This window comes from Rosa chinensis, chromosome 5 (assembly GCF_002994745.2).
Source record: "Rosa chinensis cultivar Old Blush chromosome 5, RchiOBHm-V2, whole genome shotgun sequence".
Lineage (NCBI taxonomy): Eukaryota > Viridiplantae > Streptophyta > Magnoliopsida > Rosales > Rosaceae > Rosa > Rosa chinensis.
The window spans coordinates 34,712,891-34,727,662 of record NC_037092.1 but is presented as its reverse complement, the minus strand read 5'-3'; the positions used below and the strand labels follow the sequence as shown (position 1 = coordinate 34,727,662).

The 14,772-nt window shown below is 37.5% G+C and overlaps 1 protein-coding gene across 1 annotated transcript; it reads left to right on the top strand.

Annotated features, from left to right (window-relative positions):
* The first annotated feature begins 7,914 nt into the window (after positions 1 to 7,914).
* On the top strand, positions 7,915 to 14,772 carry LOC112202506 (glutamate receptor 2.8). The gene is made up of 5 exons (XM_024343511.2): positions 7,915 to 8,226; positions 11,630 to 12,972; positions 13,098 to 13,410; positions 13,530 to 13,936; positions 14,060 to 14,772. Exons 1-5 carry the CDS (start codon positions 7,950 to 7,952, stop codon positions 14,660 to 14,662), a joined length of 2,943 nt encoding a protein of 980 aa, XP_024199279.1. The 5' UTR covers positions 7,915 to 7,949; the 3' UTR covers positions 14,663 to 14,772.

Genomic DNA, 14,772 nt, shown 5'->3' with positions numbered 1-14,772 from the left:
AGACAACGGCTCACTCTACAAATGTGGGTCTCCAAATCCCACAACGGTTTTCTGCCGTTGTCTGATAACAAAATTGGTGTAGTGTGTTTACCCATCGGTGCTGGAAAGTGAGGGCTCAATTTGAGCCAAGAGAGTCATCTTTGGGGCCGGAGAAGCTCCTTGCAGATGTGGAAACTGATTTGGTTGTTGGAGAGAGGTCTAGGGTTTCAATATGATGGATTTGGGGAATAGGTGTAAAAGATAGAGGAAGAGAGGAGAGAGGTCCAGGTTTGGGATCTGATGGAGAACAGAGAGATGTGGTTGAAGCGAGGCGGTTATGGTTGTAGGTTCTGGTTTTGGAGGACGCATAGAGAGAGAGAGAGAGAGAGAGAGAGAGAGAGAGAGAGAGAGAGAGAGAGAGAGAGAGAGAGAGAGAGAGTTTGGGTTTTTGGTTTTGGTTTTGGACCTGTGTCGAGAGAGAGTGAGGCGCCGTCGAGAGAGTGAGGAACTTTGGGTTTTTGGTTATGTTTTTTCCTCAAGCATTAAGGTTTCCAGCCCAGCAGATATTAATTTGGAACACCCTATCAATTCGGACAAGGACTCACACAACAAAATTTCATAAAAATGTGGTCTGAACGGAGCCATTTTTGTCTCCTATCAATTTGACTCCTCTATTTGGGGAGTTAGAGAAAAATGGTGGTGGGAAATCTCCCTCTTTTTTGTCAAACATATTGATCATACCACAGTTTTGTTATTTTTCGTCATATGATCAAGTGCTACGTGGGGGGAAATTTCGGGTATGAGATGCGGTTTGGCACCACTTACATGGTGGGAAACTTTCCGTTCAAATTTTTTAGGATCATACAACGGTTCTGTCATTAAACGTCTTCTGAACTAATTCATAATTCCATATCAGATGACGGATTTTATAAAAATGACATCTAAAAAAATAAAAATCAATCAGACGACGGAAAACTGTAATGCGTCGTCTGAGAGGCGTCGTCTGATTCAATTTTTGTAGTAGTGGCACCAAAAACATAACAATTATGCAGCACGCCAGAAGCTCTCCTAATCACAGTAGGAGTAATCACCTGGATTGACACTCTCAATCCCTGCGGCCACAGCTTGTCCAAGAGCATTCATCGAGGCAGACATGTTCAAGGATCAGAAATGAGTAGCTGCACAATGGAAGAAATTCTTCTATGCTTCAACACTAGATGCTTCAGAATGGAGCTGAGAATGTAAGCAAAAAGCAATGTTGAACATAGGGACTTTCTCCTCCTTATATATTGGCCAAAACCTTATCCTCGGACTCATCCCATAAGGAGTCCTGAATCAACTTCATGTTTATCAGAAAGGAGACTTAAGTTTTATCACAAACCTTTATGTTAATCAGGTTATTAACAATGAGAGTCCTACTTCTATTAAGAGATATACATCTCGATAGATTACTGGCATTAGAATTACAATCACATATTTCTTGTTATTTTCTTTAGTTAAATCAATTGTTTCATTTACTTAATGTAATTAGATAATGTTAAGTCCACTTTATTCTAACAATTTATTCGTTCAATGAAGTTTTTCTCTCAGACGGTTTACACTACATTCCTAAATTGTAGTTATTAAATAGTCGAATTCAGCGTTGAGCAATATTGCCTTCTTCTTTGTAGTTATTAAAACCCTGCAAAGTATATATAATTTGCATTTTAGGCTTGACACAAAACATGAAGGAACAAATCTATAGAATTGGCACAAGAATTGCTAACTTTAGGGCAACGCTTATCATGGGTTCATACTCATTCAGACATTCCATGCATTCCATATGGAATAAGCCAATAAGGCGCCCATATTTCCTTTGAATAGCAGAAACAAGGGCTTGTGCATCTGATTTAATGTCAGGTTAAGATTGAATTACTCACCTCCAATGCTAGTTGGAAAACAAAACATTTGAGATTGATAAAATCTATACTTGTTAAGGCGAAACCCTAACGCTAGGACTCATCTTTTCGAGTACAAATACGCCTCATCCACTTTGAAATTAAACCTACTATTAGAAGGGGCACACCATTTGACGAACATGAACAACTTTTTCCAGAAGAGTATTACTGTACGTAGTACTGTTGACTTATCAAATTAAGCTCTTCATAAAGCATCATTTGTGACCCTAACTGACTCACTTCTAATTAACTATAGATTCCGTTGGTACGAGAATGACATGAATTATATAAATAGGATTAATTTCAGTTTACCTACCTGAACTTTTACCCATTCTTCATGTTAGTCCATGAACTTCCAATTTGATCAAGACTACCCTTGAACTCTCAATTTCCGTCACCCATGTCCAACTCTCCTAACACCGTCCAAAAATTCCGTTTACTGTTGACGTGGGGCGAGTCAGCAAGCAAATTTTTAAGCTGTCGGACCCACAGAGAGGGCTAAAATAGACAATTTGCATTTATTTTTTTTAAACAAATCAGCTGCGTTTTTGTAAAGCCTCGATCATTTTGGTGAACAACTTCAAACCTCTCACAGATAGGGAAATCGGGAAATCTTTTAACTCTAACAAACAACACAGCTCAATCAATTCATGAGCTTATGACTCGAAACAACAACACATTCAACTCGGCCATGAGTCCAACTCAGACTCTTGACTCACCTGCAATGCACAAGAACCTGCACATTGACGCCCTTCTCTTTCCCATGCCTGTTCATCGAAATCTCTCACAGATGAAGGAGCACCACCATGCCGCCAATTGGAAATTCCTTCTACTACTCCTCATCCTCGACTCCGCAACCCAAATTCCACCAATTCAAAGCTAAATCACACACACAGTAAGACCCAGATTCCACAAACCAAGCCAGCATTTCAAAGATTCAAAAAAATGAAATCACTAACCACAAAACCACACACGCACAATTCACTCACCCTCAGAATTCTCAAAGCTTCAGAGAGCAGCAGAGGATGAACTGCTGGAATGCATGGTACGAGCAGGCCACCAATGAAGCCAGACAATCTGGCACCGTCTACCGCAACGACTCTGGCATTAACGAAGATCTCATCCTTAAAACTGCTCCCACTCCTCCTCCTCAGCCAGCCACCTGAAGCCTCGAACTCCCGGGTCATCGAGCTCCAAGTCATTGTCATCTGATCCGAACCGGTTGACCGTTCAAATAAGCCCATCCAGAGCGAAATTTACCCCGTCGACTTGCTCCATCATCTCCTCGATCTCCTGTGCCTCCATCAACGTCATCGTCGCCAGCACCGCCGCAGCTTTTGCTAGTCTTCTTGGCCTTCTTCGTTCTCCGAACATCGGCGTTTTGCGAATTGAGCCTCTACAACGAATAGGGCTCTGAATCAAACTGCGACCACTGCGAGGATGAGTTTTGTGATGAAGAGAAATTGAAACTGAATTGGGGGTGTCTTGGGAGAGAGAATTCTAAACGGGCCGATGCTGAGATCGTCATCATTGCTGTCGTGAAATCATAAGAATGAGCAGAGCCCAGATGAGATAGATATAAGGTAGAATTTGATAACCAAATCAAATTTGAGGCTTTTGTCAAGAAATTAGAAGAACCCAGATAAGGAATTGGGTAGATTTCACTACCTAAATCGGAGTTTGAGGTTCTTCTGAGGAAACCCAGATGAAATTTTATGCTTGGAGTTTTTGTGGTTTCTTCTTATTGAAATTGGCATGTCTGAGTTTGGGATCGGAGGGGAGGGGGAGGGAGGGAGGGAGAGAGAGAGAGAGGGCAATGGAAACAAAGCTCTTTTTTTTTTTTTACGAGGATGTAAACAGAGTGGAAAATTTTGACGAGGGTATTATAGGAATTTAACCATATGTCTCTTGCCACGTCATCAATTGACGGATAATTTGGATGGAGTGTGAAGGATTGGGCACAGTTGATTAAAATTAAGAGTTCAGGGGTAGTCTTGATCAAATTGGAAGTTTAGGGACTAAAATGAAGAAGGGGTAAAAGTTCAGGTAGGTAAACTGAAATTAATCCATATAAATACTAATGAGGAGGATATATTTTAAAGTATTAAATTCTGCTTACTACCTTGTACTTTCAAGGGTTCGTCAATTCAGTCCCTGCACTTTTAATTTAATCAGAAAAGTCCTCGCACTCTCCAATTTCATCAAATCGATCCATTCCGTCACTATTCCGTCAATTTTCTCTGTTAAGGTGCTGAAGTGGTACATTTTCACAGAAAAATTCCCAAAATACCCCTACTCAAAGCCTCTTCCTGCAGAAGCATGTTTCACTCTCTCTCCCACTTCTTCTTCCCCAAACCCTCTTTCCCTCTCTCTCTCTTCTCCCCACCCAAAAATATGGAGGAGAAGAAGAAAACCCATCTCTTCTTTTCCCTCATCTTCACTCTCCTCCTCTCCTTCTCTATTGCCCTCGACCACCAGACCCTCCTCCTCCTCCCCCCCCCCCCCCCCCTTCCCCTCCTCCCCTACTCTCCCCCAACCCGAATCCTTCTCCGCCACCTCCGAACCCAACCCACATTCCATCTCCCTCCAACTCCACCACCTCGATGCCCTCTCCTCCAACCAAACCATCTCCCAACTCTTCCATCTCTGCCTCCACCGCGACGCCCTCCACTTCACCTCCCTCACCTCTCCCTCACCCGCATCGGTGTCGGCACTCCCCCTAAATACCTCTACACTGTCCTCAACACCGGCTCCGATGTCGTTTGGCTCCAGTGCGCCCCGTGCAAACGCTGCTACTTGGACTCTAGGAGGCTGGATGATGGAGTCGGGGCAGGACCCGAAGCTGCAGTTGTTGATCAGGGCGATGTTGGGGTAGTGGTGGGAGAATTCGGTGGCGATTTCGGAGGGGGTGATGAAGGAGAGTTTGGGTCGCCGTTGAGGGTGTGGTTGCGGGAGGAGGTTGTGGTCGGGACGGTCGCCGAGGGCTTTGAGGATGGAGCAGGTCTGGACGACGTTGGAGACAGCGCTGGTCATGGCGGCGATGACTTTGGGGTAAGAGAGGTGCGGCATCTGGCTGAGGAGGATGAGGATGGTTGTTGGGGTATAATCAATTGGGGTTGGCCACGTTTGTGTGTGAGTTTGTGTTTATACTAAACAAAATGATGAGCCAAATTTCTTGTTTTGTGTTTTGCTTACTGAATGGTTCATTCTGGGCTTGTTTTTTGAGTTTCTGGTCATGTGTATTTTAGGCTGATGGTATTGAAAGCACAGAGTCCTCTCATTGATTGTTGGGGGTTTTGTCTTTGTGAGTTGCTCTTGATTTCAGTACTCTTGCTTGGATGGGTTCATATTTGGAGTCTTTGATGTGTTTTGTTATGCATTTGATTTTAGTATGACCTTCCAAGTGAGCTAGTAGTGGGGATCGATCTTAGGAAGTTGGTTGAGAATTGAACAAGAGAAGGACTGAGAAGAAGGAGAGTTTGTGTTTATACTTGTATGGGTATTTTGGGAATTTCCCTGTGAAAAAGTGCCACGTCAGCACTTTAACAGAAAAATTGACGGAATAGTGACAAAATGGACAGATTTGATGAAATTGGAGAGTGCGAGGACTTTTCTGATTAAATTAAAAGTGCAAGGACTGAACTAACGAATCCTTAAAAGTACAGGCTAGTAAGTAAAATTTACTCATATTTTAAAACATCATATGTCATGATGTAATATAAAATGATGGACACCAAACAATGTCATCGAGTTTCAATCAAATTATATCTTATTGATGGACTAAACTGCGGAAAGAGTCCTAGTCCAAAGATTCTAGTATCATAGGATTATACATTCTCTGGATTTAAATATAGAAATAAATCTTTAAATTAAACTTGGTATAGTGGTTAGGTAATTACCACCCACCATCCGAGGCAAGACACATAAAACATATGTTTTTGTACAAAAACATTCGTTAATAATAAAGCGCCCTAGGTTTTCCTCCTGCATGAATAGCATAAAAAATCTCATGTTCATATGATATAACGTCAGATTAAGAGTCACTCAACTCCAAAGTTACTTGGAAACCCATGAGATTGTCAAAATCTCTACTAGTTTTGGAGATGAGACTATAAGCAGGAAGAATAACTTGAGCGTCACAAATTCCGTTTTGTCACTATGAAGCGTGAGTTCAGTGTCACCAACTCATTTTCGAGTGTAAAAGAAGCAATATCCATGCATATTCAATTTTACCTGAAAGGGGCATACCGTTTGTCTCGACCAACGTGAACAAAATTTCTGTAGTGTTGACTTTGTAAGTTTTCATGAAGCTTCATTCTGGCCCAAACTGAATCTTTTATATTAGATATTATTGGGCAAAAAAGACATGAATTGTTCGTATTACTATTGATCGAGATCGGGATATATATTAAATTGTCATATGACGATACAAAATGATGGAGGGAACAAAGTCATAGGTTTCAACCAAATTCTATTTTGATTGTAGATGGACTAGACCTTGTCTAAAGATATTATCATGGAGTTTTATAATTTAATGCACCCTAAGTCTTTGGAATAAATACTGATATAGTTGCATTATAACATTCTCTGGATTTAAATGCAGGACAATTCTTCTAATTACAGATAATTAATATAGGGTCAGGTAATTTACCACCCACCTTCAAACATATGCGAACGACGTACCATGATATTGTATTGCCGACTCACACAACTAATTAAGACATACGCATAAACATATATTGCACGAAAACAATCGTTAATAAGGTGCCATTAGTACTTTAGTAGCTAGGTTTTCCTTCTCATGAATAGCATAAACAATCGCTTGTGCATATGATTTCACGTCTGGTTAAGAGTTACTCAACGCCAAAGCTGTGAGGAAACCAATAATTTAATCTCTAGTAGTTTTGGAGAGGAGACGCTGTCGAGATGAATAACTCTGACCATTACAACTTTTGTATTGTCATTACGAAGCATAAGTTCAACACCATCAACTCATTTATCGAGTTCAATGGATCTTTACCTGCCATTAGACGGGGGATATCATTTGTATAGATCAACGAATATGAATTGCTTTCCTAGGGAATAGTGTAGATTGACTTTTCGGAACTCCCTATAAAGCTTCATTGATCAGCTTGCTGAAACTAAATAATTTCTGGTATTTATGCTGGAATGAAGGTTGTCATGAGGAAGATATACGTACTGTATTAAAGTGTCACTTGTCATCATGTAATACAAAATGATCTATGGAGGCCGGGGAACAAAGTCATCGAGTTTCAATCACCTTATTATTATCTTTGTTTTGGTGGACTAATTAAAATCCAAATGGGGCCTTGTCTGGACAATCCAGTTGAGTGTTTCATACTTGCAAATCTTCAATGCATCCTAGGACTTTGGAATTTACAAAATAGTGTGTGTGTGTGTCTATATATATATATATATATATATATATTAGGTTGCTCTGGATATTTAAATACAGGAAGCAATCTTTCAATATATAAAACAAAACATAGCTAGCTAAGGTAATTGCCAGGCATCTTCTGTATTCGGATACCAGATGACTTTACAACTACATATTTTTGTTTTAGTTGGTGAACCAACGCGCAAGATACTCGGGGATATAGCTTGATGATGATTGATTATGAAGTGATTTCACCAAGTCATTGACAAAACACCAAGTCATTGATTAGTCAGTAATAAATTTTCTAAATAATTAAAAAAAAAAAAAAAGATCGATTTATTAGTCTTAATTAAGGAAATTAGTGACTAGATAGTAGACAGGTAGCAAGTGTAATTATTCGATCTGTCTAATCATATATATATATATATATATATATATATATATATTAATGCTAATAATGTGAGCTGACTGATTCTCTTGCGATCTTTTCCTGGTACCTTCGTGTCGATCTTAATTAACTAAACATTTAAACCTAGCTACCTTGATTCCTGCTTATTCTTCTATATAAATGCTGGAGTTTGGCCCTTAACTAATAAGAGTAATCTTCCAAATCAAGCACGTAGTCCAAATCAAATATGAGCTCGATGGAGAATCAGAAGAGGAGGATCAGTATCAACCTTGTTCTTTTGTCATGGATTTTCATGGTGGCCGCCATTGCAGCTGAAAACACATCAACAATCCCAGTGAACGTGGGAGTTGTTGTAGACCTTGATGAAGTGAGTGGGAAGATGTATTTGAGTTGCATAGAAATGGCGCTCTCAGACTTCTATGCTTCCCATGCTCAATACAAGACTAGGGTCGTTTTGAACACCAGTAACTCCCACGAAGATGTCGTTGGTGCAGCTGATGCAGGTATCTCTCAGAAACTCTCGGGTGTAACTATGATTTGATTTTTTATTTTTTTTATTGTTTTATATTTAACATTTTTGACTTTCACATTAATTTAAGATAATTTAATATTTGAGGGCTACTAAAATAATATGAAAAATTTATTATGATTTTTTTTTTAACTTTTTGGACGACAACAAATTGTTCACATAATCACCATGCCAGTTGACCAATAATTTTGTAGCTAAAGGTGAATCTAATGTCAATGGTTGAGAACGTGAGATTAAAGTAATAAATTTTAAGTGATTTAATCTCAAATTTTGAAATTAAATTTAATGGTGAGTGACAACAAAATTCTTTGTCATCAAGTGACCGTGTGATTATCAGTGGACAATATATGAGAGTCAAAATCATAAATAAAATTCTACCCTTTTTGAATTACGATAGAAATACGGAGGATGATTCAGTGCACCGACGTGCATTTGCACTGACATAAACAATAAGTGTACCTTAAACTTAGAACATATTACTAGACTCAGAACACTAATACAACTATTGCCGCTTTCCTCGTCAAAAACTCCTAGGGCCATGGTCATATATCTAACTGCAAATCTATAGCTCCTTGACCTATGGCCTCAAGAGATTTTAATGAATAAAGTGGTAATAATATAGATACAAAGTTACATATCATGGGAGCTATTCCTGCTTTTCTCAACAAACACAGATTCTTTAGACTTGTAATAGTATAGATATAAAGTTACATACACATATATGAGAGGACCTCCTTAAACTTGAAACCCAAGGATGCATTTATTTTTAGCATGTACCTTAATAATCTAAATCATTCATTTTCTAGTTGCATATACAAATATGAATTATACAAAAAATTGACCAAATCTAAAAATGTTTAACCATTTGATTAACACAATATTCGTTTTAATTTTATATAACAGACTACATTTGTTTACACAATTTTGGATGAGAAAATGATTATGGATTTGGTTGATTTTTTGTAGACACAATTCTTGCATATGAATCTAAAGGATCAATGGTTAAAATTATTGAATTAGGTCATATACTAGTGTAAAATAGTAAAAATTCTCAAATTCTTAAAATAAGAGTTCCCCTCTCGAATATTCCTCATATATATATATATATATATATATATATATATATATATATATATATGGAGCCATTCTAATAAGGATTAGTTGATGACTTTTCTGTTAGACCCAGTTTTCGATCACATTTCCGCAAATCAACAGTTAGATATTTAGATATTTATGTGTAGATAATTTATATATGCAATTTTTCAACCAAATTGAAAATCGTTAAGGCATTCATAATTTGATTTATATATTACGAACATGAACGGTTCGTGCTTGACAAATTTGGTTTGTCCATTGATTTTATCTACTTCGGTACCTTAAAGATTATCAATTTGGAAGAAAATTTTCAGAAGTTTTCGAATAATCTAACATGCTAGCTAGTGTATAGGACTTTTTTTTGGCAATGTAGTTAAGTATGGGGCGGGTTAAGTTTGCCCTTTTTCCTTGTGGGACCAAAGATAATTGTATTAATTGACTCAAATGGTTCGCCAAAACACAAGAAGTGCATAAAATCCCAACAATAAGAGTCATATTTTTCGTTGTGGGACCAAAGATAATTGTATTAATTGACTCAAATAGTTCGCCAAAACACAAGAATTGCATAAAATCCCAATAATAAGAGTCACATAGGCCAGTAATAAAAGGCACATAGGCCCAATAATAGAGGCACATTGTACATCAATCTTTGTACAACGTCAGTCTAATAATTTTCACTGTACATAACCTCAGTATATATATGTATAGTGAAAATTATTAGACAAAATTTGATGCGGTCCACTATTTACTAGAAGTATATTCCTCATATTACATTCCACAATCTAAATCTATACTATTATTAAGTGAAGAGACTTTGTTAGCCAAAATTAAAGATTTTGACATATTTAACCCTATAAGATTAAAAAAATTTGAGAATAAATTAAATCACAAGGATAAATATGACAATTATAAAATAGATTTTTATTAAGAAAAAATCCCACAATCCCCACTTTTCTCTCCCACTATTTTTTTTATTTTTAAATCAAGTAAATAACTCAAATGCTACAACTAGTCTTTTGTGAGTCGAACTTACAACCTTCCACTATTTTCTCTTTAAAATAACTGTTTTATTTCAAGTATTTTTTTATTTTCTTAAAAAGATATATATTACGGAGCATGTTTAAAGAAAACTAGTTATAATTAATGAGTGCATTTATAATCTCTAGCAAGTAGCAACGCATCAGTTAAAGATAAAAATCCTTCTGGTGCTAATGATTGATGCTTGCCGATACCTTTTAGGACTTCAACTAAGAGCATCTCCAATAGTATAAATTATTTTTTAGTTAAATTTAGCTCAAGTTGTGAAATATAACTATTGATTTAGCAATGTTGCTCTAGCAATAGTAGCTATTTGTAAAAAAATAACTATATTTTACTAAATCGTAAACTGAGATGTGGACAAAAGATGAGAGAGAAATATAACTTTTGCTTTAGATATGTAGGATACTCTAGCTAAATATAGCTAACCATTTTAGCTATAGTTAAATTTAACTTACTTATAGCTAGTCTGTTTGAACTGAATTTTGCATTAGAAATAGTTATATATAGCTAAAAATTGAGTTTAGCTACTCTGTTGGAGATGCCCTAAGAGTCTATTTTCAATAGTTTGGAGATAAATTTGACGGTTATTTGCACCATGTAGATTTTTTTTTTTTAGATTCTTTAACCCCATCCTACCAACTCCTCCCCACCCATTTTTGGTGCTAGTAAAATTTGAACCACCTCTACAGTATTACTTAAGCCAATTGACCAATAGACCATGGCTCACCGGCTATATAGAGCTCACTACAGCCCTTGACATTACGAAATACTCACTGCACCCCGTCGGAGTTTCGGATTGACTAGTGACTATAATACCCTTCTGGTGTAAAAAGATCTAAAAATCCTCATTCAATTCCTCAGACAATTAATCATACGTCTGCAAAGAAAGAAAATCTTTCTATGGCAAAGCTACCACTACAACCCATCCCAACCACAAGCCACCCTGCAACAGTCTCTAGACCACCTCGGTCTGTCTCCATCTTCTCACATAGAAGCGGAGTGACCATATGTTTGGCTCTTTATATTTAAACCCTGAGTTGTGCCTCTGCTATTTCATTCCCATGCCAGGCTTGAAAATTGCTTAACTGGATTCCACATTCTTTCTTGATACAAAGCTTGGATAATTTTATGTCATTTTTTCTCAGTAAACTATATGCCAAAAGTATATTCACTATTTTGCCATTTTAATAACCTGAAAATATTAAATCGTATCAACTAACAGTTATTTTATAATGAGACAGCTTTGGATCTGATAACGAATGTAGAAGTGAAAGCAATCCTAGGACCAATGACATCAATGCAAGCAACTTTTGTTGTTAAACTTGGAGAAAAAGCTCATGTGCCAATCATATCATTTTCTGCAACAAGCCCTTCTCTTACTTCACTTCAGAGCTCCTATTTTTTCCAATTTGCACAAAATGACTCAACCCAAGTGAAAGCCATAAGTGGTATTGTTCAAAACTTTGGATGGAGGCGAGTTGTCCCCATTTACGTAGACAATATGTACGGGGAAGGAATCATGCCCTTTCTAATTGATGCCTTGCTCGAGGTTGATGCTCATGTCCCATATCGAAGTGTAATTTCACAATCAGCCACCGATGAACAAATTGAGATAGAACTTTACGAGTTAATGACAATGCAGACTAGAGTCTTCATAGTGCATATGATGCCTAAACTTGCATCCCAGTTATTTGCCAAGGCGAAAGAGATTGGAATGATGAACAAGGGTTTTGTATGGATCACGACCAATGGGATTGGAGATCATTTAAAGGCAATGGGATCTGTTATGAATTCAATGCAAGGAGTATTAAGTGTTGAAACTGCTGTTTTAGACACATTGAAGCTCAGAGAGTTCAAAACAAGGTGGAAAAGACAATTCCAACAAGATTATCCAGAAATCATTGATGTTGAGCTGGATGCCTTTGGATATCGGGCTTATGATGCAGCTTTTGCAATAGCCATGGCAGTTGAAAAAGTTGGGAATGTAGGCTTTGGATTTCAAAAGGGAAATGCTTCATCTTTGAAATCTACAGATCTTGGAACTCTAAAGGTCTCTCAATATGGTTCAAACCTTTCTAATGCCTTATCTCTTACCAGTTTCAGAGGCATAGTTGGTGATTTTAGTCTTGTTGATAGGCAACTTCAACTGTCAACTTTTATGATTGTTAATGTGAATGGTAATGGAGTAAGAGCAGTTGGTTATTGGACACCGGAAAATGGAAGGTTAATGAAGCAGTTGAATTCAACAAACAGTTGTAATGTTTCAGGTTTCAAGTGTGATGCTCTTGGACCCATTATATGGCCGGGAGAGTCATCCTCCGTTCCCAAAGGATGGGAGATCCCAGAAAATGGTACGAGGTTAAGATTTGGAGTTCCAGTGAAGGATGGTTTTACAGAGTTTGTTAAAGTAACAACAGATTTGGGAACTAATACCACTGATGTCACCGGGTTCAGTATTGATGTGTTTAAAGCTGTAGTGGAACTGTTACCATATGCACTTCCTTATGAGTTGATTCCCTATGCATATCCTAATGGCACCAGCGCTGGCACATATAATGATTTAATCTATCAAGTATACCTTGGGGTAAATTTCTTTACAATTGTGTATTTGTGTTAATGCATACTTTTAATATTTCTATTTAAATTTGTGTTGGGAAGATGTAAACTAATTTGTTTACTTGGCATTTCTTTTTTGGTGGCACTTGATAGAATTTTGACGGTGTGGTTGGAGATGCAACAATTAGAGCAAACAGAACATTGTATGTGGATTTTGCAATGCCATATACGGAGTCTGGTGTAGTGATGGTTGTGCCAATCATAGACAGCAGAACCAAAAATGCATGGGTTTTTTTGCAGCCTTTAACATGGAACCTTTGGATGACTACTTTGTGTTTTTTCATCTTTATTGGTTTTGTGATTTGGGTGCTTGAACACCGAATAAATGAAGATTTCCGTGGTCCTCCTTCGCATCAAGTTGGCACAAGCTTTTGGTTCTCCTTTTCAACTATGGTTTTTTCACATAGTAATTTCTCATTTCCTCTCACTACCTAATTACTTTTTTTTCCTTGGGCGAACCATGTGTATTTAGATTGAATACGTTTTTTTTTTTTTTTTTTAATGTGGAATTCACTTGACATGCAGGGGAGAGAGTGGTTAGCAACCTGGGAAGATTTGTGATGATTATATGGGTATTTGTTGTGCTGATAGTGACACAGAGCTACACTGCTAATCTAGCATCACTATTAACTGTCCCAAAGCTCCGACCAGCTGTTAATGATATAAATGATCTTCTAAGGAATGGTGATAACGTGGGCTACATGAGGGGTGCTTATGTTTATGGTCTCTTAAAAGAAGTAAAGTTTGATGATTCCAAGCTCAAGGCTTATGGATCTATGGAAGAAATAGATGATGCTCTTTCAAAAGGGAGTGCAAATGGTGGTATTGCTGCAATTGTTCATGAAACCCCCTACATGAAGCTACTCGTTGCAAAATATTGTTCCAAGTATACTATGATTGGACCAATATTTAAAACTGATGGCTTTGGCTTCGTGAGATCTCTCTCTCTCCTCATACTATCTTATTTTCTATCTTTTAAGGTTTACAATTTCATATACGAGATTCTAAAATTTCTCATGCATATGATTTTTTTTTCTTTGGTGGTGACTTTACAGGCATTTCCAAAAAATTCCCCTCTTGTATCTGACATTACACAAGCAATCCTAAATTTGACGGATGATGGATTGATGACCAAGATTGAAGATAAATGGATCAAGAAAGATAGTAACTGTAAAGACTCTGATGGGAATTTTTCTAGCAGTGCTCTTGGTCTTGACAGCTTTTGGGGCCTTTTTTTAATTGCTGGGATAGCGTCAATATTTGCTCTAATCATATTTGTAACTTCGTTCTTGTACGAGCATAAGCATGTCTTGATGCCCCCTGATTCAGGCACCTCTAAGTTGAAAAGGATCAGAACCATGTTCGAGATCTTCAATGAAAAAAAACTTAACTCTCATACATTTAGAAGCAGTCGACACTCAGACAGTGGTATTGGTGCACAAGATCATGAAGTGAAAGCCTTATCACCAAATAACAACTGGCCAGAAAGTCCACAAAGCTATACCAACCACACAGATGCGACTTCTATATTTTCTGATCGGGAGCAAGGAACACCATCTCATGGTCAAGCATCTCCGGAAACCTTTCCAAATATTGAGCTTGCCATAACTATTCAAGAAACCCATGAAAATCCTGAAACAACTCAATCAAGAGCATAAAGGAAATGGAAAACATAATTGATACAACTTATCGATCTTCATGTATATAAGTATTCAACAATAAATAATTAGCTTTTAATATGAAGCTTATATATCCTTTCGATCATCAT

Excerpts from the sequence above, each read along its gene's own strand:
- LOC112202506 (XM_024343511.2), top strand. The coding sequence starts at position 7,950 with ATGAGCTCGATGGAGAATCAGAAGAGGAGGATCAGTATCAACCTTGTT. Across the intron at positions 8,227-11,629 it reads CGTTGGTGCAGCTGATGCAG|CTTTGGATCTGATAACGAAT; the intron begins GTATCTCTCAGA and ends ATAATGAGACAG. Across the intron at positions 13,411-13,529 it reads AACTATGGTTTTTTCACATA|GGGAGAGAGTGGTTAGCAAC; the intron begins GTAATTTCTCAT and ends CTTGACATGCAG.